The sequence below is a fragment of the Scyliorhinus torazame genome, chromosome 17, assembly GCF_047496885.1.
Source record: "Scyliorhinus torazame isolate Kashiwa2021f chromosome 17, sScyTor2.1, whole genome shotgun sequence".
Taxonomy (NCBI): Eukaryota; Metazoa; Chordata; class Chondrichthyes; order Carcharhiniformes; family Scyliorhinidae; genus Scyliorhinus; species Scyliorhinus torazame.
The window spans coordinates 74,841,755-74,864,981 of record NC_092723.1 but is presented as its reverse complement, the minus strand read 5'-3'; the positions used below and the strand labels follow the sequence as shown (position 1 = coordinate 74,864,981).

Sequence of the window (23,227 nt, the reverse complement as noted above, 5' to 3'; positions counted from 1 at the left end):
GTATATTTACCTATGTTCTCTAACAGTAAATAATTGAAAGCACAACCTGAGACCTATCACTGATTTTAATAAGAATACTTCAGTTGCACAAACCACACTCGTTAATTGCTCACCTTCACTTCATTCATTCAGGGCAAACTGGTGTTGGTGGTTTCAAAATCAATAGATTTAGTATGACTATGACTTTGTAGTCTGACTTAAAATGTTATTCAGCACTTTGTGCTAAATTGACAAAGCCACTTTAAAAACTAAATCAGCATTATTAGAAATCAGCCAGATTTGTTAAATAGACAGCCTTAATTGTGAAACAATTAAATAATGAGTAATTCGTTCATCGATGTATTAGTGAAGCTGATAATATGGGGCGGGATTCTCCCCTACCTGGCAGAGCGAAGCCTCCGCACATTCAGGGGCTTGGCGCTGCGCCAACCGGCGCCGAAGGGCCTCCGCCGGCCAGCGTGAGTTGGCACATGCGCGGGAGCGCCAGCGTGTGCTGGCGTCATCCCAGCGCATGCGCAGGGGGGTTCGTCTCCACACCGGCCATGGCGGAGGTCCACAGCAGCCGGTGTGGAGGGAAAGAGTGCCCCAACGGCACAGGCCCGCCCACGGATCGGTGGGCCCCGATCGTGAGCCAGGGGGCACCCCTCGGGGCCAGATCCCTCCCGCACCCCCCCCCCCCCCCCCCCCGAGGACCCCGGAGGCCACCCACAGAGCCAGGTCCTGCTGGTAAGTACCAGGTCTAATTTACGCCGGCGGGACCAGCCTAAAACGGGCGGCTGCTCGGCCCATCACGGGTCGGAGAATCGCCGGGGGGGGCCACTGCCAGCGGCCGCGCGATTCCCGCCCCCATCAAAACCCCGGCGCCGGAGAATTCGGCAGCCAGCGGGAGCGGGATTCATGCTGCCCTCCGGCGATTCTCCGGCCCGGCGGGGGTCAGAGAATCCCGCCCGTGATCTGTAACACACAAAGTTTATAACTTCAAAATTATAAACACAACACTTGTTTTCAGTACAATTCTTAAAAGTCATGAGAATTATAAAATGCTACCTTCCCAGGCAGGTTAGAATGATAACATTAATTATGATTGATGGGCTTTATTCAAGATGTCTGAATTATAAATGATAAACAGTTATGTTAACAAATTACTCTTTGACACCTAGGTTAACTCAAGATAAGAGATATAACTTAACATATTTCGTTAAAAACCAACAGGCTTATTTCATTACTGATAAGTTATAGACCAATTTGTTATTTTCCAACAATTGACTTTCAACATCTTTAAGGTTTAAAAAAGGGGGTCTTGAGATCCCATCTTAGTGTGTTTTAACACGTTATCCACGAATTTGGAGCCTTCACTTCATGTGCTGCTCTGAGAAGGGTGGTGAGAAGTATTTTTAATGGTTAAAGTTGAGCACACTCCTCTTACTGTTAATTACTGCTTATTACTGTTAATTAACGCTTTGTTTTTCATCTTTCTGACTTTTTAATTGCTAATAAACTTTATGAATTCACCATTTAAGTGTTCTTTCTTGCCATGTGGTTACTGTCATAATATACATCAGTACATTATGGTGCAATCACATTCACACACTGATGGCCATGCAGTAGGACCAACCAGCACACATAACACCGCAGCCAATCACCAGTGAGAGCACAAGTACTATAAAGACAGGGGACAAGAGATTTTCCCGTTCATTCTAGCAGCAGCCAGCTCAGAGCACAGAGCTCACAGCCTGCATCACAGACATTCACCACGTGCTGAGTGCCTCACCATAGCTAGTGATAGGAAAGGGTCCACAGTTAAGCTGGTATTGCTTATACCCACGTTTACAGTATGTTAGCATAGTTGAACAGTTAATAAAATAGCGTTACACCACTTCTAGCATTGTTGGCTTGTTTGTGAACCAGAACACCCAACACGACATGGTACAAGGAGTGGCCGCAATCTAGCACTTGTGAGACCTACCTGCAACTTCTCAGCATTCCGGCATCCTACAGCACGGAGAACATCAACCGCCGCCGCCGCTCCGCATTGCTGGCAATCTCAGGGTAAATTGGAAGATATTTAACCAGCGCTTCCAGCTCTTCCTCGAGGCCACGGACAGGGAGAATGCATCAGACACCAGGAAGATAGCCCTTCTTCTCTCCACGGCTGGGCAACATGCCATCCACATCTTTAACTCCCTGACATTCACGGACGACGAGGACAAGACCAAGTACAAGACGGTGCTCCTCAAATTCGACACACACTTCAGAGTTGAAGTCAACGAAAGCTTCGAAAGGTACCTGTTCCAGCAGCGCTTGCAGGGTAAGGACGAGCCTTTCCAATCCTATTTAACAGACGTCTGCATCCTCGCGCAATCCTGCGGCTACGGGCCCACCTCCGACTCCATGATACGCAACCAGATTGTTTTTGGGGTCATGTCGGACACCAGTACTCCTACATACAGGCAGCTGAAACGGCGCGGCAAGGGCCCCATGAGGCGGAACGGGTCCAAATGATCGAACACCTCCCGGGCCGCAGTCTGGAGGAGGGCAGCCATTTTGCGTGCTTTCCGAGGCCTCCCGCACTTGTACGCGCCAAACGAGGGGATGGTGACGTGGAGGAACGCGATGCGCAGGCCCACACCACGCAAGAACGTGTCGCGAATGCGCGGTGGCGTCACGACGTGTGGCAACTGTGGCTCCGCCCACTTAAAGCGGCAATGCCCTGCAAAATCGTGATAGTGCCTACGCCGTGGCAGGCTTGGCCACTATGCTGCTGTCTGTCGAGCAGCCTAGCCTGCCAACTCGCAACGATTTAACCAGCCTCACAGGAATGTTCGGGCAATCAACCCACCTTCAACGAGTCCGATCCTGACATCATGCAGACCAGTGACACCAAGGACAGGGAGCCTTTTCGAGTCGCTGTCATAACCAAGAACAGGCTGTCCCCGAATCGAAAGCACCAGCCGCTGTTGGTACACAGCATTTATCTGGACGACGAGTGGTGTGCCACCCTGACGGGCAACCAATCCCAGATCAGAGTCCGTCTGGACACTGGTGCTTCCGTCAATCTCCTCGCATGGTCAGCATTTCAAACCCTGGGGGTCAAACCAACAATTCTTCCATCCAATTGCCAAATGGTCGACTATAATGGTAACGTCATCCCCGCCACCGGGTCATGCCAATTCGAGGTGACGCACGACTCGCGAAAAGTCACCCTACCCTTCGCGATCGTGGGCTCCTCAAAGGACTCCCTGCTTGGCGCACAGGCATGCAAGCTCCGCAACCTTGTGCAGCGCATACATTCCTATCTCCAGAGGACAGGTCTGACTTCCAAGATGCGGACTTCAGGGCGCAACTAAATGCCATCATCACTCAGCACCGAGATGTCTTCGAAGGCATGGGCACACTTCCTTACACATACAACATCCTGCTCAAACAGGATGCCACGCCTGTGGTTCATGCACCTCGCAGAGTCCCAGCACCCCTCAAGGACCGCCTCAAGCAGCAGCTGCAGGACCTCCAGGACCAAGGAGTGCTTTCCAGAGTGACGGAACCAACCGACTGGGTCAGTTCCATGGTGTGCGTCAAGAAAGCTTCTGGCGAGCTCCGGATCTGTATCGACCCGAAGGATTTATTTAAATCGTAACATCTTGCGGGAGCATTACCCTATCCCCAAGCGTGAGGAGATCACGTGCGAGATGGCTCGAGCCAACATATTCACCAAGCTGGATGTATCAAAGGGCTTCTGGCAGATTCAATTGGATAAATCCAGCAGAAAGCTGTGTACTTTCAACACCCCATTTGGCAGGTACTGCTACAATAGAATGCCATTTGGAATCATATCAGCATCTGAAGTGTTCCACTGCATCATGGAGCAGAGGATGGAGGGCATCGAGGGTGTGCACGTCTATGTGGACGACATCATCATCTGGTGCACCACCCCGCAGGAGCATATCAGTCGCCTCCAACGTGTTTTTAAGCGAATATGGGACCAAGGCCTGCGCCTCAACATAACCAAATGTTCTTTCGGCCAGACCGAAATCAAGTTTTTAGGAGACCACATCTCCCGGTTGGGTGTGCGGCCGGATGCGGACAAGGTGGCATCCATCACGGCCATGCAGAAGCCGGCGGATAAGAAGGCGGTGCTCTGGTTCTTAGGAATGGTCAACTTCCTAGGGAAGTTCATCCCTAACCTCGCTTCCCACACCACGGCTCTCCGCAACCTAGTTAGGAAGACAACGGACTTCCAGTGGCTTCCCGCCCACCAGCGTGAATGGGAGGAGCTCAAGGTCAAGTTGACCACCGCCCCGGTATTGGCGTTTTTCGATCCTGCAAGAGAGACAAAAATATCAACGGACTCGAGCCAATCTGGCATAGGGGCAGTGCTCCTGCAACGAGATGACGCCTCGTCATGGGCCCCTGGTGCCTATGTGTCACGGGTCATGATCCCCACAGAGCAGCGCTATGCGCAAATCGAGAAGGAGTGCCTAGGCCTGTTGACCGGTGTCGACAAGTTCCATGACTACGTGTATGGCCTTCCCCAGTTCACGGTGGAGACCGACCATTGCCCGCTGGTCGGCATCATCCAAAAAGACCTCAATGACATGACCCCTCATCTACAACGCATTCTGCTCAAGCTCCGGAGATACAATTTCCAGCTCGTGTACACACCGGGTAAGGACCTGATCATAGCCGACTCTCTGTCCAGGGCAGTCACCATTCCGTCCGACCCAGAGGGATTCGTTTGCCAAGTCAACGCCATGTGGCCTTCAAGGCCGCCAATCTGCCGGCCACGGATGAACGCCTAACCCACATTCGCCGTGAGACTGCGGCTGACCCCCTGCTACAACGTGTGATGCGCCACATGACTGACGGATGGCTCAAGGGACAATGCCCGCAGTTCTATAATATTCGAGACGATCTGGCAGCCGTTGATGGCGTCCCCCTGAAGCTGGACCGCATTGTGATCCCACACAGCATGCATCACCTGGTTTTAGAGCAGCTGCACGAGGGCAATCTCCACGTAGCGAAGTGCCGACTGAGGGCCCGAGAGGCTGTCTACTGGCCTGGCATAAATGAGGACATTGCCAACACTGTGCTCAATTGCCCCACCTGTCAGTAGTTCCAGCCGGCCCAACCACGGGAGACCCTTCAGCCCCATGAGTTGGTCACGTCCCCTTGGTCTAAGGTAGGCGTGGACCTGTTCCATGCGCTCGGCCGGGACTATCTTCTCATAGTTGATTATTTTTCCAGCTATCCCGAGGTTGTACGCCTGCACGACATCACGTCATCGGCTGTTATCCGTGCCTGCAAAAAGACCTTTGCTCGTCACGGCATCCCACTCACTGTGATGTCAGACAATGGCCCCTGCTTTGCGAGCCAGGAATGGTCTAACTTCGCCAGCAGGTCCAACTTTGTACACGTGACGTCCAGTTTCCTGCACCCCCAGTCAAATGGCAAAGCAGAAAAGGGCGTCCACATCGTAAAGAGGCTCCTCTGCAAGGCTGCTGACGCAGGATCCGACTTCTGCATCGCCTTGCTGGCCTATCGCTCGGCTCCACTGTCCACGGGCCTGTCACCAGCCCAGCTGCTGATGGGTCGCACCCTCAGGACCACTGTACCATCCATTCACGTCCCAGACCTCGACCATGCTCCGGTCCTTCAACGGATGCAACAGTCTCGCGCGCAGCACAAGGTGACGCATGACGCTCGAGCGACTGATCTTCCTGCTCTGGCGCCAGGTGACAACATCCGAATCCATCTTCCGGAGGGTAGCTGGTCTGCGACTGCTGTGGTTCTTCGGCTGGTGGCTCCCCGCTCATTCCTGGTTCGTCTGCCTGATGGCTCCATTCGCCGCCGCAATCGGCGTGCCCTTCGTCTGGTTCCATGCTCGCTACGCGATCCTCCACTGGTGCCACGCCCTCCTGTTGTCCCCGACCTGGACTTTGTAGAGTTTCCGGATACTCTGCATCCTCCTCACTTGGCCGTGGCCCGGCCCGATCCTCAGCCGGTGGCTCCTGACCCACCCTTGAGGCGGTCAACCCAAATTCGTCACCCACCTCAGAGACTTGATTTATGAGCCTTACAATGTTGGACTCAATGCTTTGTTCTTTCATCCTGTTTCAGCATTTCACTAGTTTGTTTATAGCATTCGTTATTAGTTTTGTTGTTGGTGGAACACCTTGTTTTTCTTTTTTCTGCACCAGGCACCTTCCCGTGTATATAGACTAGCCTCATGTACATAGTTATGTAAATACTGCACACACATGGTCAGATACACTCATTACACATTATTTATTCTCACATAGGCACATGTTCTTTGTAAAAATGGGAGATGTCATCATATACATCAGTACATTATGGTGCAATCACATACACACACTGATGGACATGCAGTAGGACCAACCAGCATACATCACTTCATGTGCTGCTCTGAGAAGGGTGGTGAGAAGTATTTTTAATGGTTAAAGTTGAGCACTCTCCTCTTACTGTTAATTACTGCTTATTACTGTTAATTAACGCTTTGTTTTTCATCTTTCTGACTTTTTAATTGCTAATAAACTTTATGAATTCACCATTTAAGTGTTCTTTCTTGCCATGTGGTTACTGTCATAATATACATCAGTACATTATGGTGCAATCACATTCACACACTGATGGCCATGCAGTAGGACCAACCAGCACACATAACACCGCAGCCAATCACCAGTGAGAGCACAAGTACTATAAAGACAAGGGACAGGAGATTTCCCGTTCATTCTAGCAGCAGCCAGCTCAGAGCACAGAGCTCACAGCCTGCATCACAGACATTCACCATGTGCTGAGTGCCTCACCATAGCTAGTGATAGGAAAGGGTCCACAGTTAAGCTGGTATTGCTTATATCCACGTTTACAGTATGTTAGCATAGTTGAACAGTTAATAAAATAGCATTACACCACTTCCAGCATTGTTGGCTTATTTGTGAACCAGAACACCCAACACGACAGTTACGTTTCTAAGAACTTGATCTGATTTACAGTTGGGGAGTTATTGCAAACAAGTGAACCCCATAAATTTTGGTCAACACTGACACGAAGAGTTTCTGTGAAGAAAAAGAGTTTGGTAAAGACAAATGTAGGCACCCTACAGACAGAAACAGGGGAATGCATAATAAAGGACAAAGAAATGAATACGTACTTTGATTCTGTCTTCACAAAAGAGGACACAAATAAGATACCAGAAATGTTGGCGAATGAAAGGTTTAGTGAGAGGGAAGATCTGAGGGAAATCAGTATTAGTAGAGAAATGATGCTGGGAAAATTGATGGGATTGAAGGCCTCAGTGCCTGATAATCTGCATCCCAGAGTGTTTAAGGAGGAGGCTCTGGAAATAGTGGATGCAGTGGTGGTCATCTTCCGGGATTCTATAGACTCTGGAACAGTCCCTGCAGAATGGAGGGTAGCTAACGTCACTCCAATATTCAAAAAGGGAGGCAGACAGAAAACAGGGATTTATAGATCAGTAAGCCTAACATTGGTAGTGGGGAAAATTCTTGAATCCATTATCAAGGACTTTACAGCGGAACATTTCGAAAGCAGTGGCAGGATCAGTCAGAGTCAGCATGGATTTTTGAAGGTGAAATCATGCTTGACAAATGTGTTGGAATTCTTTGAAGATGTAACTAGTACAGTTGATAAGAGGGAGCCAGTCAATGTGGTGTATTTGGATTTCCAGAAGGTGTTTGGCAAAGTCCCACATAAGAGATTATTATGCAAGATTAAACCACATGAGATTGGGGAAGTGTATTGAGGTGGATAGAAAACTGGTTGGCAGAGAGGAAACAAAGAGTAGGAATTAATGGGTCCTTTGCAAATTGGCAGGCAGTAACTAGTGAGGTGCCACAGGAATTGGTGCTGGGACCCCAGCTATTCACAATATATATCAATGATTTGGATGACGCAACAAAATAACATCTCAAAATTTACAATGATACCAAGTTGGGTGGGAGGGTGAACTGTGATGTGGATGCAGAGATCCTATAGCATGATCTGGACAAGTTGGGCGAGTGGGCAAATCAATGGCAGATGCAAGATAATTTGAATGGGTGTGAGGTTATTCACTTTGGAAGCAAAAACAGGAAGGCAGATTACTACCTGAACGGTTGTCAGTTGGGAGAGGGGTGTGTGCTGCGGAACCCGGGTGTCCTTGTGCACCAGTCGCTGAAGGTAAGCATGCAGGTGCAGCAGGCAGTAAAGAAGGCTAATGGCATGTTGGTCTTCATTGTGAGAGGTTTCAAGTACAGAAGCAGGGGCGTGTTGTTTCAATTATACAGGGCCTTGGGGAGCCAATCCTAGAATATTGTGTCTCCTTTTCTGAGGAAGATGTTCCCGATAGTGGGTGTGTCCAGAACCTTGGGTCACAGAATGAGGATTCAGGGTAAACCATTTCAAACAGAGATGAGGAGACATTTCTTCACCCAAAGAGTGGTGAGCCTGTAGAATTCATTACCACAGGAAGTAGATGATGCTAAAATATTGAATATATTCAAGAGGCGGCTAGATATAGCTCTTGGAACGAATGGGATCAAAGGTTATGGGGAGAAAGCAGGATTAGGCTATTGAGTTGGATGATCAGCCATGATCGTGATAAATGGTGGAGCAGGCTCGAAGGGCCAAAAGGCTTCTTCCTGCTCCGATCTTCTATGTATCTGTGAGGCCACTTGTGCACCGGCAGCACCTGTCATTCAAGGACCTGCGAGGCCGGGCATGCCATCCAAGACTCCAACTGAGCAGGGGGACAGTGCAACATATCTGCCGGATCATGGCAACCTGTCACTGCGGGGGCTGGAGGAGCATACTCGCTCCCAAATAGCTGTCAAGGTGATGGTCTCCCAGAACTTTTATGCTGCAGGGTCCTTCCAGGTGCCAAGCGTAGACCTCTCCGAGATCTCAGAGATCGGTGCACAGGTGCTTCCATGCTGACACAGAGTGCCTCTATGCCCAGTCGGCACAATACATCCATTTCAATGTGGACCGGGTCTACCACGATGTCTGGGCAGCTGGGTTTGCCACCATCACAGACATGCCCGAGTCCAGGGGGTGATCGACAGGGTGCATGTCACCCTACGAGCACCTGCAAGTGACAGCCCCTCCACACAAACCGAAAGGGGTTCCACTCGATGAATGTGCCGCTGGTGTGTGACCATCAGATGCATCATGCACGTCTGCACCCGATACCCGGGGAGTGTGCACGAAGCTTTCATACCGACACACTCGGCGATTCCTGGCCTCTTCGAGGTGCACGGTCCTGGCGACAGGGGCTATCCATTGCGGTCGTGTCTGATGATGCCCATCCGAAGGCCACAGACCGATGTGGAGACTCACTATGATGACGTCCATCCAGCGACCAGGGGAGTGATTGAGCGCTGCTTCGGCCTCCTGAAGATGCAGTTCAGGTGCATGAACCCCTCTGGAGAGGCCCTCCAGTATCATGCTGGGAGAGTCGCCTGCATCATCGCATAGCAGAAGGGCGATGTGCTGGATGAGGAGGATGCACTCCAGGCTATGTCCAATGAGGAGGATGCAGGGAAGGGCAAGATTTGCCAGGACATGGGGCCCGGGCAGGCACGGGATGCCACATGACTTTTGCTCCAGGGCCAAGACACACGGAACCCTCTGATCGACTGGGGGAGGGGAGTCTGGCCAGGGACATGGATACCGCATCCCCCCCGTCCCTCACCTGCAACATCTCCATGATATCTACCTGCCACACTACGGGGGGGTGAGACCAGGTTTGGCAGTCACAGCGGGTCAGGACGATGGGATGGAGGATGATGACAACCTACTCTGCAATGAGCTCTGGTACTCCACATAGTTTGACAATGTCTGACTCCTGCCTACGCACGTGTCCACAGCAAGCCACCCATCACACCCTTCTGACAGAGCACCGAGGCAGGTTGTAACAGTGTGAACAGGTGTCTTATGTGACAACATATATACAGATATGTGCCCAGCCCCTATCACTAAACTGAGCCCTGCACCCATGCCAACTTAACTGGTGTCTAATTTTCTGGCCTTACAGGCCCTAACACTACTGTCATGTGAGAGTACCTTTAAGAAATGGGTGTTTATAAATGGGTGTGTATATAAATATCTGTAGTGAGAGTACCTTTAAGAAATGGGTGTTTATTACAGCAGTGATGTCAGAGAGTGAGTGGAGCTGGGCTGTCTGTTTTAGGCTGTTTCCTGCAGGGTGTGTTTTAGTTTCGTTTTCAGTGTTGGAGCTAAAGTCAGACAAAGCAGCTGTACTGCGGTTCTCTCTGTCATCAAAAGACTATCTCTTGATCATTTGGTGAATTAAGAATTATAAATGTTTTCAGCAGTGACTTTAAACTGATGTGCTTCTGTTAAAGGTTATGTTTTTTTGTAATTCTTCTGGATGTTAAAAGGACAGCGTAAGCATTACTTAGTGTTGCACTCTTTGGGGGTTGTATTTGAATTAATGGTTACTAAGATGTTCACTGTATGTCTTAAAAAGGTTAACGAGTTCATAGACTAAACATTGTTTTGCTTTAAAAAATACTTTTCCATTTCTGCTGTACCACACCTGTAGAGTGGACGGTGTACTCCCCATACCACAATCTATTAAAAGTTGTGGGTCAGGTGAACTCCATGGTACACTTTGGGGTTCTCTAAACCCTGGCCCATAACAAATTGGGGGCTCATCTGGGATAAAAGTCTATCTATTGGATTGGCTTAGTGAACATAAAGGCAGTGAGGGGTGAGCATATTGTGGTTGCTTTTCAGGTGTTGTATTCTAGTTTAAGTAGGGAGTGTGTTGTGGACAATGGCTCTTTCAGAGGCTCAGAGGTTTTCGGGGGTGGAGACGGTCACACACAGTGCCTTATGGACATAGACTAAAAGCAGACTGTTAGATTTGGCAAAAACAGTGCAGTTAACATTACCTGACAAAATGCGAAAAAATGAGTTAATTATTGCGGTGGCTAAGCATTTAAAGTTGCCTAAGATACAGTTTGACTCATTGGCAATGGCTCAAATTCAGTTACAAATTAAACAAATGGAACACGAGAAAGAATTCAAGCAGCTTAAATACAAAAGAGATAGAGTGGAAAAAGAAAGAGAGAGAGAGAGGAAAAAGAAAGAGAAAGGGAGATACAGATCAGGGAAAAAGATAAAGAGAGCGTTTGAACTTCAGAAAATGGGCATGAAACATGACAGTCAGTAAACATTGGCAGGCGTAAAGGGAAACGCACATTTGGATGATAGTGATGAGGATAGTGAGAAAGACTGTCATAGTCGAAGGCTTGGTGGGGATCTATTTAAATATGTCCAAGCATTGCCAAGGTTTGATGAGAAGGAAGTAGAAGCCTTTTTCATTTCATTCAAGAAGGTAGCTAAACAAATGAAATGGTCACAGGACATGTGGGTATTACTGATTCAAACAGAACTGGTAGGTAGGGCTAGTGAAGTGTTTGCATCACTAACGGAGGAGGTATCTGATTCGTATGAGGAGGTGAAAAAATCCACCTTAGGTGCATATGAACTGGTGCATGACGCCTACAGACAAAGGTTTAGAAATTTAAGGAAAGAACCTGGTCAAACATACATGGAGTTTGAAAGGATCAAACAAAGTAATTTTGATAGGTGGATAAGGGCTTTGAAAATAAACCAAACGTATGAAGCTCTCAGAGAAATTATACATTTGGAGGAGTTTAAAAGTTCAATTCCTGATGTAGTGAGAACGCATGTGGAAGAGCAAAGGGTTAAAACTGCGAGATTAGCAGCAGAAATGGCAGATGATTATGAATTAGTTCATAAATCGAAGTTTGGTTTCTGACATCAGTTCCAGCCTGTGAGGGATAGAAACTGGGGACATGAGAAATACTCAAGTGGTAAAGATAAAGGTGATCTGATGGGAGATAATAAGGAGATGGACCACAATAAATCCAGGATGGTGGAAAAAAAATAAAAAGTTTCAAATGTTTTCACTGTAATAAACTAGGCCATGTAAAGTCACAGTGTTGGTGGTTGAAGAAAAGCACTGGGAAGGCTGATGTGGTAAAACAGAATAAGACAGTGGGGTTTGTTAAAGTGGGAAAGGAAAGCCCAAGTGAAGCGAAGGAGGTGCAAAAGATTGTACAGCCTGATCAAGAGATGATTTATAAGAAGGTGCCAGGTCTCTTTAAATAATTTACTTGTGTGGGTAACGTTTACTCATGTGTATCAGGAGGAGCAGGTAAAGAAGTCACAATTTTAAGAGATACGGGAGCTAGTCAATCTTTAATGGTAATAGATGAGGCGTTATGTAGTTTGTGAAGAATGTTGCCAGAAAAGGTGGTAATATGTGGAATTCAGGGTGAGAGGAGTCGTGTTCCATTATATAAGGTAAGGTTGGAAAGTCCAGTGAAGAGTGGTGAAGTGGTAGTAAGAGTAATAGAGAAACTATCTTGTCCAGGAATATAGTGTATCTTGGGTAATGATAAAGCTGGATCGCAGGTGGGAGTGATGCCTACTGTGGTTGATAAGCCAGTGGAAAGTCAGACAATTGAAGTGTTGAAGGACAAATATCCTGGGGGGTTTCCGGATTGTGTAGTAACAAGGTGGCAAAGTCACAGGTTCAGACAAATGGAGAAATCAGAGAGTGAAGATAAAGGTGAAGTGCAATTATCAGAAACGGTTTTTGATCAGATGGTTGGAAAAGAAGAGGTGGAGTATGAGACAGATATTTTTAGTCCAGGAAAATTGGCAGAGTTACAACAGAAGATGTAGAAATAAACCGGATGTATCAGAAAGGATACATGGAAGAGGAATCTGCGTGTATGCCAGCACGTTATTACCGTAAAAGTGATGTCTTGATGAGAAAATGGAGACCTTTACAAATGCAGGCGGATGAAAAGTGGGCAGATGTTCAAGTAGGCTATAGAAAGGAGGTTTTGCGAGTGGCACATGAGGTTCCAGTGGGAGGTCATTTGGGAATAAGGAAAACTCAAGCTAAAATCCAGAAACATTTTTATTGGCCTGGACTACATAAATTTTGTCAATCATGCCACACATGTCAAGTGATAGGGAAACCTCAAGCAGTGATAAAACCAGCACCCTTAATACCCATTCCAGCATTCGACGAACCTTTTACAAGGGTCTTAATTGATTGCGTAGGACTGCTTCCTGAAACAAAAAGTGGGAATCAATATCTTTTGACTATAATGAATGTGTCTACTCGGTTTCCAGAGGCTGTTCCAGTACATAATATTACAGCTAAAAATATTGTGGAGGAATTACTTAAATTCTTTACTAGATATGGACTACCCACAGAAATATAATCGGATCAAGAATCAAATTTTACCTCAAGGATATTCGAAGAAGTTATGGATAGCTTAGGAATAAAACAATTTAAATCAACTGCGTACCATTCGGAATCGCAGGGAGCATTAGAAAGATGGCATCAGACATTAAAGACAATGTTGAGGGCTTATTGTCATGATTATCCAGAGGATTGGGATAAAGGAATTTAATTCGTACTGTTTGCAATTAGGGATGCACCTAATGAATCAACCAAATTCAGTCCTTTTGAACTAATTTTTGGTCATGAGGTAAGAGGACCACTTAAATTGATTAAGGATAAATTGGTGAGTGAGAAATTACACTATTGGATTACGTGTCAAATTTTAGGGAACGATTAAATAGAGCAGGTGAATTGGCTTACAACATTTAAAAGTTGCACAAAATGTGATGAAATGGGTAGCGGACAAGAAATCCAAAGTTTGTAGTTTTGCCAGTGGAGATAAAGTTTTAGTGTTGTTACCAGTGGTAGGTGAACCTTTTAAAGCAAGGTTTTGTGGACCTTATCAGATTGAAAGGAAATTAAGTGAGGTGAATTATGTGGTAAAAACACCAGATAGAAGGAAGACTCACCGAGTGTGTCATGTGAATATGCTTAAACGGTACTTTGAAAGGGAAGGAGAGAAAAAGGAGGAGGTTTTAATCATTCTAACCAAATCCAGATGACTGTGAATTTGACATACCTCAAATTAAATTGGAAAACGAGAATGTTCTTAAAAATTGGGATAAATTGTTGAGTTACCTTTCAGAGGAAAAACAAACTGACCTGAAAGTTATTGATAACACATGGGCAGGTTTGTAGAGTAAATTGGAAAGTACTAAAATGGATTTACGTGATGTAGATGTGGGAAATGCTGTTCCAATGAAACAACATCCAGACAGACTTAACCCTTTAAAATTGGCGCAGGTTAACAAAAAGATTGAGAGTATGCTTAAAAATGGCATAATTGAAGTGGGTTGCAGCCAATGAAGCTCACCCATCGTGATGGTACCAAAACCGGACGGTACCCAATGGTTGCGTGTGGACTGTAGAACGGTTAATGCAGTTACAAGAACGGACTCTTATCCTATCCCATGTTAGAAGGATTGCATTGAGACAGTGGGACAATCATCTTTTATTTCCAAATTGTATTTACTTAAAGGTTACCGGCAGGTACCTTTATCCGAAAGTGCGAAGGAGATTTCAGCTTTAGTGACTCCAGATGGTATATACCAATTCAAAGTTATGCCATTTGGCATGAAAAACGCCCCAGCCACATTTCAACGGTTAACTAACAAAGTCGTTTCAGGATTACCCAATTGTGAGGTATACATCGACGATCTGGTAATTTTCATCCAGACATGGATAGAACATTTAAGACATCTGATGGAGTTATTCGATCGACTTCTGGAGGCGGGTTTGGTGATAAACCTAGCCAGAAGTGAATTTGAAAAAGCCCAAGTCACTTTCCTTGAAGAGTCCCGATACCCTCGAGATGAAGGGAAATAATGTGATTTCTTGGCATGAGTGGAATTGATCGAACATTGGTGAAAAAGTTTTGTAGCCTGGTTGCTCCACTGTGGTAGGGTGAGCACAAAGGATGGGTAGCTGGTGTTTCCAGTGGCCAGGGTACCCAGCCATGGCAACCGATATGGGTGCCGCCATGTGGTGCAGGGGCACAGTGCTGCCTCCTCACCCTTGCCGCCCTGAGGAGGTCATGCATTTTTTACGGCACTGGAGGCCGCTCTGGATGGAGTTGCTGGTGGCGCTGACCACCTCTGCCATCTGCGCCCAGGCATGGCAAACATCGGCGGCTGGCAAGCCCCATTCCTGGGCCAGAGTAGAGGATAGCCCACCTCTCCACTATGGCATCCATGAGGGTATTGAGCTCACCATTGGTGAATTGTGGGGCCGCGGGTCTTGCTGCCATCTTCTTGGCTTGAATGGTGTGTGTTAGGAGTGAAGTGTATATGTGGCTCCAGCTTGTCAGCCTCCTGGGTCTCAATGGTGAATCAGGGACCGTTTCTCATTGGAATCGATTGTGTTCCACGTGGCAGCGGTGCTCGCCGCTTAACAGTCGCTGCATCGGTCCAGTTCCGCGCCAGTTTTGCTGTCATGGAAGTCCATGAATCCTGCCCGGCGTCAACACTTACGGAGAGTCCCGCTACCAATGTTTTTGAAGAATTTCAGTAACGGACTAAATTGGGACCCAAGGGCTGTCGTGGCCAGAACAGGGCCGTTGTCCTATGAAGTTAACGTACGGGACAAAATTTTAAAGAATCATGCAGACCACTGGCTTGAGCAAGAGTCGGCTCATGAGCCATATTATGACTTGTACCAATTGTGCCAGCAGGAAACGTTGTGGGTTGCCCGAGGAGTGAACTGTCTGACCAGCTAGTAACAGGACACAATGTTAACCCCCAGGAAACAGAGGAAGATGAAATGTCGGCAAGAAGCGAGTCCTTGTGAAATAAGGCCAACAGTAACTACCTCAGTAGAAGAAGCTCAGTCATTGGAACTACATCGCTGTCCCAGAAAGAAGTCGGACAGACTGTTAATCTTGGACTAGTGTAAAAATATTCATTAAATGTTATTATCGTTATTGTTTTGGCAATTGTGCAATTTTCTTAAGGCTGGATTTTCCCGTCCCGCCCACTGCAGGAATGCCACGGGCGAGCCACATACAATGGAGAACTCTACTGACCTTGGGCAGGATTCTCCAGTCGCCGATATACCCGCCCTTATTCCCATGTTTTAAAGGGACTTAAATGGGGAGGGATGTAGTCGCCAGCCCCTTTAAGGGACGTTCTCTGAGGGAGGGGTCTTGTAACTCGCTAGTTCAATCATGGACGGAGTTGTGAATTCATTGGGATGTACTGGGACTTGTCTCGGCAATTGGATCTTAGAGCTGAGAATGGAAAGACCGTTTTATGCACTCAGTAAATCGTTGTTTGTAGTTGTAATAAATTGTTGTGTCTTACAAGTTAACTGGTGGATCCAATTCTTGAAGTTATTTCAGTTGTAATAATAATGGACAGGATGAAATGAAATGCAGTTCCTCTTTGTGAATTATGAGGAAGTGAAAGATATGGAGGAAGATGAATAGGGAGAGGAGGTCAGTGGTAAGACCAAAAAGTTGCTGCAGCAAAGATCTCATACCCATTGTTCCTCTGCCACAAGCTCTCAGCATTTATTTTTTCAGTAACATCATTGCAGTATTAATGGAAGCCTACTTGAGACACTGATAAAAATTATTATTCGATTGTTATTATTGCTGTTGGTTTCCTCTTACTGCTACAGGTTGCTCACACAAACGCAAAGTTTGTATTTTATCATCAATACCCCTCCCAGCCCTTCAAAAATCTCTCCATCCATGTGACAATAAGACCACAATAACGGATCTCACTCAAAAAATGACATTCATCTGAAATTTCCCCAGGATCTTTCCAATTGCAGATCAACGAAACTCCAAAAGAAGTGACAGGGGCTGGTTTAGTGGGCTAAACAGTTGACTTGTAGTGCAGAACAAAGCCAGCAGCGCGGGTTCAATTCCCGTACCGGCCTCCCCGAACAGGCGTCGGAATGTGGCAACTAGGAGCTTTTCACAGTAACTTCATTGAAGCCTACTTGTGACAATAAGCGATTATTATTATTATTACATATGGCTAAACATGTTTCCCAAGGAGTTAGATTTGATTTATTGTCACATGTACCGAAGTACAGTGCAAAGTATTTTTCTGCGGCCAAGGTAACGTACACAGTACGTACATAGTAGACAAAGAATAATCAACATGGGGACATGGGGGCAGGATACTCCAGAAGACCATGAGACATAGGAGCAGAATTAGGCCACTCGTCCCATCGATTCTGCTCCGCCATTCAATCATGACTGATATTTTTCACCTGCCTTCTCCCCATAACCTCTGATCCTCTTATTAATCAAGAACCTATCAATCCCTGTCTTAAAGACACTCAGTGATTTGACCTCCACAGCCTTCTGCAGTAAAGGGTTCCACAGATTCACCACAATTCCTCGTCATCTCTGTTTTGAACGATCGTCCCTTTCGTCTAAGATTGTGTCCTCTGGTTCTAGTTTTTCCTGCAAGCGGAAACATCCTCTCCATGTCCACTCTAGCCAGGCCTCGTAATATCCTGTAAGTTTCAATAAGATGCCCCCACATCCTTCTAAACTCCAACAAGTACAGACCCAGAGTCCTCAACCATTCCTCATACAACAAGCTCTTCAGTCAAGGGATCATTTTTGTGAATCTCCTCTAGGCCCTTTCCAAGGCCAGCACATCCTTCCTTAGATACGGGGCCCAAAGCTGCTCACAGTACTCCAAATGGGGTCTGACCAGAGCCTTATACAGCCTCAGAAGTACAACCTGTGCTTGTATTCTAGCCCTCTCAACATGAAAGCGAGCATTGCATTTGCCTTCCTAACTACCGACTGAACTTGCACATTAACCTTACAAGAATCGTGAACAAGGACTCCCAAGTCCCTTTGTGCTTCTGATTTCCATAGCATTTCCCCATTTAGAAGATAGTCTATGCCTCTATTCCTCCTTCCAAAGTGCATAACCTCACACTTTTCCACATTGTATTCCATCTGCCACTTCTTTGCCCACTCTCCTAGCCTGTCCAAGTCCTGAATACTACCTGTTCCTCTACAGATCTTTGTATCAGCTGCAAGCTTAGCAACAGTGCCTTCAGTTCCTTCTTCCAGATCATTAATGTATATTGTGAAAAGTTGGTCCCAGCACAGACCCCTGAAGCACACCACTCGTCACCGGCTGCCATCCTGAAAAAGACGCCCATATCCCCACTCTCTGCCTTCTGCCGTCAGGAGTTTGCACATTCAGCGAATACTCAATCCATGCCAGGATCTTACCCTTCACACCATGGGCTCTTAACTTATATCACAGTCTCCTATGTGGCACCTTGTCAAAGGCCTTCTGGAAATCTAAATAAATCACATCAACTGGTTCTTCTTTGTCTAACTTCCCTGTTACTTCCTCAAAGAACTCTAACAGATTTGTCAGACATGACCCCCCCTTGACGAAGCCATGCTGACTCAGTCCTATTTTATCATGCAATTCTAGGTACTCCCCGATCTCATCTTTAATAATGGACTCTAAAATCTTACCAATGGCCGAAGGCAGACTAATCGGCCGATAATTTCTGGTCTTCTGCCTGCCTCCCTTCTTAAACAGCAGTGTTACATTCGCCACTTTCCAGTCCTCTGGGACCCTCCCTACCTACAGTGATTCCTGAAAGATCACCACCAATGCCTCCACAATCTCCTCAGCTATCTCTTTTAGAACCCTCGGGTGTAGTCCATCTGGTCCAGGTGATATATCCACCTTCTGAACATTCAGTTTGGCCAGAACCTTCTCCTTAGTGGTGTCCACTGCACTAACCTCTGCCCCCTGATTCTCCTGGAGCTCTTGCATCCCACTGGTGTCTTCCACCTTGCAGACTGATGCAAAGTAACTATTCAGTTTCTCTGCCATTTCTCTGTTTCTTATTGTTACTTCTCTAGCCTCATTTTCCAGTGGTCCAATGTCTATTTTATATTACTAGCAAGCTTACACTCATAATTAATCTTCTTCCCCCTTATTGCTTTTTTAGTTGTTCTCTGCTCGCTTTTGAAGGCTTCCCAATCCTCTGGCTTCTCAGTAATCCTCGCCACTAATGGTTTAATGGTTGTTACTGTGCACTTTGCATGTCCACACCGACATGCAGTGTGAAATGCATTTATGCCGCTATCGAGGCGCTCAGAGCATGGTATTCCGCTGGACACCTAGCGCCAACTTCGATTGTCAGGTGACTGGTGATTCTCCACCCGATCGCGGTTCTCAATTCTGGCATCAGCCGACAGAGCATCCAGCCATAAGTCATACTTAATTTACCTACCACCAATGCCTCCACAATCTCCTCAGCTAATCACATTTTACAATGATAGTGAAATTGTTAAATAATCATAGAAAGCAATAATTTCACTGACCCTGGCAAATTTATTAATTTTTTTATTATAAATTTGGAGTACACAAATTTTTTTTTAACCAATTAAGGGGCAATTTGGCATGGCCAAACCACCTAACTTGCACATCTTTGGGTTGTGGGGGGTGAAACCCACGCCGACACGGGGGAGAATGTGCAAACTCCACATGGACAGTGACCCAGGGCTGGGATTCGAATCTGGGTCCTCAGCGCGTAGTCCCAAGACCCTGACAAATTAATAATAGGCGATCAAAAAGACCTTGCAAACATACAGGGTCATTTTTGAAGGTATGAGGTAATGGAACTTGTACATGAAAGTGAGTTAACAACCAAAATTATCTACAATAAAAAGGTTAGAAAAGATCCAGAAACATAAAATGAACATCTGAAAATACCTTGTGCTTTTCCATTAGTGTGACCATTTCAGCAATCTTGTTCTGGCACATAAACTCAGTTTCTTTCTGTGTTTGAAGTGCTGCTTCTGTTGTCAATTTCAATGTTTTTACCTTAAATACAAACAGAAAACAGGCATTCATAAAATTCTTTACAATGCGTTAATTAACACTTATAATTCCAGCTGATGTTATGACTGGACATGTCAGGTCCCAGAGTGAACCCCGGTTTAACAGATCCTAACTTTTATTTTTTGTTTCAAAATGTGGATGAACCGAGTCACAGGACTGCCAATTAACTTTTAACAAGAGAATAGAACCTTTATTAAACAAGATACAAGTATCTATAATGTACTACATCACCCTGGCTATAACATTACAGATATATACAGCAATGTGAGGATAAAATACATCTTACAATCTAATGTCTTCAGTATATACAGTCCATGTAAACCAGTAAGAGAAATGTGGTCAGACACACCATATTTTGAAACCAGACAAGAGATGTCACCAAAAACAACATCTGTGGATTTCTCATCACATACCCCCAGATGCTTGTTGCACTGAGCCAACTGTTTTCACTGGAACTCTGACTTTCATTCAAGGGTTTACAAATTCCGCTCTCGAAAAAACACGTTTAGAATCTTCTCCCAAATAGCGCTTGCGCTCTAATGCCTTCACCAAGGGTCCATATTCAGGATTTCAGTCTTCCTTTCAGTATTCCTCTGCCCTGAAGCACCATGTGCATTCAAGCTTCCAAACAATCTCTCAGGTATCCAGCCATGCCAACAGCACACCTCTGCTTCACAGGCTGTCTTCAGGTGTCACCATGGATGTCTGGCTTTTTGCTAGCTGACATCTGCAGGTCTGCACCTTGCAGCCATGTCGCTAACTAGGAGCCTCTCTCTCTGCTCCTGATTTCACTGAACAGAACCCCCTTTTCCAGATATCTGGGCCGGGATTCTCCGATCCCACGGCCAAGTTCCGATGGTGGTGTCAAAAGTGGCGCGAACAATTCTGGCATCGAGGCAAGCAAAAATGCGCAATTCTGCGCCACGGAAGGGGCCAGCATGGGCGTCACGGGAAGTGCCACGGTGCGACCCGGAACGGCGCAAGTAACGCCACGGGGCGTCACTGTTAAATGGACGCCATCAGCAGAGAAACAGTGCAACGCGGGAAGATGGTCGTCCGCTGCGCAGCGCTGAGGTTCCAGGACCGGGACATCGAAGCGTTCCTGGATGCCGTGGAGCGGAGGAGGGAGGCCCTGTACCCCGGACATGGCCATAGGGTCGCAGTCAACATTAGCCATCGCCTGTGGAGGGAGGTGGGAGAAGCCGTCAGCGCCGTGGGCACAACCCCCAGGACAGGCAGCCAGTGCCACAAGAAGGTCAATGACCAAGTCAGGGCAGCCAGTGTGAGTACCCCCCACTGTGCCCATGGCACCAACCCCCCAACCTCCCACACATGTGGCACTGCCACCCCCCTCCGCATGATGGGCAGTTTAGCCCTAGCTGAGACCCACAGCGCAGCACCCACCCATGCAAGCTGCATTGGCAGGATGGCCTCTGAACCTATGCCAACATACACCCAACCGCTGGGCTGCAAATATATGTCCGCCTAACAATGATCTTTCTCTCTTCTCGCCCCCCCATCTGCCCTCCCCAGGAGAAGCATGCCTATAACAACCGGAAGTGTGCCAGGAACGGAGGGGGTCCACCTGAATTGCAGCCCCTCACCGTTCATGAAGAGAGGGCCCTGGACCTCGCAGGCGGACCTGAGGACCGTGAGGTTGAGGATGCAGAGATCGGGGGCACACCACCAAGTGAGACCCCTCTGGCTGCCCCCCCCCCCCACTCCTGCCCCCCTTCCTCTCATCCCCCCTTCGCCCTCTCCTCCTCCCATCCCCCCTTCCCCCCCATCTCCCATCCCCCCTCCCTCCCTCCACCCCTCAGCCCCGTCTGTGTATATAATCATCCTGCATGCAGTCTTGTGTATTGAAGGACCGCACGGCAATCCACCCGTCCCTGTGGATGCAGACCGCCCCCCGGCCGTGCCAGGGTGACCACAAGCCAGGGACACACCCGGGCCATCCGCTGGCGGCTGCCCCCAGGCCGTGCCAGGGCGACCACAAGCCACGGATCGACCCGGGCCATCAGGCGTACGCCGCCCCCATCCAGTGCCGGGACGACCACGACAGAGGGACTCATCCAGCGACGGGGAGGGCAGCCACACCAACAGCTCCCTGTCCCAGTCGACTCAAGACACCACAACACACGGCACCCACACCGATGACACCAACACCCAGGACACACAAGAGGACGGACAGACAGGACAGTCAGACACAGAGGACGGACAGACAGGACAGTGAGACACAGGGGATGGACAGACAGAAGTCAGACACAGCGGATGGGCGGAAAAGACACACCACCCCAGGGGACCCCGGACTTCGGGTCCGATGAGGACACCCACGGAACGCCACTGCTATCTCTGCACCCTCCACCATCGTAGAGACTCTCACCTCGGTTGGGCATTTTAGTGATGATGCATCTGGGACACTGGTGCGCAGAACACAGCCATACCGGTCAGCATGTGGAGGTAGGAACAGCCGAGGGGCCGGACGGTTGGAGGGCAGCCCGGCCCTAGCGACCAGCTGCCGCCCAGACGGGTCCAGGGTTCCTGGAGTAACCACACCCATGGACCCGATGCAGTCAGGGACCCTGAGACAAGTGGAGGGGGTGATGGCCGGCTTGCAGCACCTGCAGACGCAGGTGGAGGAGTCCACCCGCATGCAGGAGCAGTGAGTGGTGTCGGTCATGCGTGCCACCCAGTCCAACACTGCACGGGTGACGTCCGTGGTGGAGGCAATGGGGGCGATGGTGTCGGACATGGGTAACAGTATGCAAGGCCTGGGGCTCTCCGTGCAGGCGGTGTCCATGGCCCACGACATGGCTGCCCTCTCACAGGCAACTATGAGTATGAGTGAGAGCCAACTACAGATCGCAGAGGCGCTCAACGCTGTGGCCCGGTCTCAGCAGGCCATCGCTGAGGGCATCGGCGCCATTGCCCAGGTGCTGGCCGGTGTCGACCAGACCCAGACAGGGATGGCCAACTCCCTGAGCTCCATGGCTGCAAACTTGCAGACCCTCGTCGATACCAGGGCGGGCCTCCAGGACTGGCAGCGCCAGGTGCCGGGGGTGCCTCGGGTGCTGGAACCGCTCGCTCCCCCGTCCCATGGAAAGCCCAGGGGGCCATCGGGCACCCTCGGGGGAGGTGAAGGTTCTGGGGCCCGTTCCAGGTCCCCCTCCAGGGGAGTTCCCGGAACACCGCCGCGACACCTCCCTTCCAGGTGCATCTGGTGGGCAACGGGCAGAACAGGCTGGCAGTACGCCATCCCGGTCGCCCGAAGTGCAGCCTGCCCATCAAGGCCGGGCCGCCCCAGCACGCCAAAGGGGACCCTAGTCACAGGGCAGGAATTACAGGAGTCCGCCTCCAATTCTGTTGTACCGTCTGGGGAAGCACCTAGACG

The 23,227-nt window shown here is 48.2% G+C and overlaps 1 protein-coding gene across 1 annotated transcript in view; it reads right to left on the bottom strand.

Annotated features, from left to right (window-relative positions):
* sycp1 (synaptonemal complex protein 1) overlaps positions 1–23,227 on the bottom strand; it is a 755,262-nt gene that overhangs the window by 39,960 nt on the left and 692,075 nt on the right. Inside the window, exon 26 of the mRNA XM_072479793.1 lies at positions 19,705–19,815. Coding sequence (XP_072335894.1) covers positions 19,705–19,815 — 111 coding nt within the window. The remainder of the gene's footprint in view (positions 1–19,704; positions 19,816–23,227) is intronic.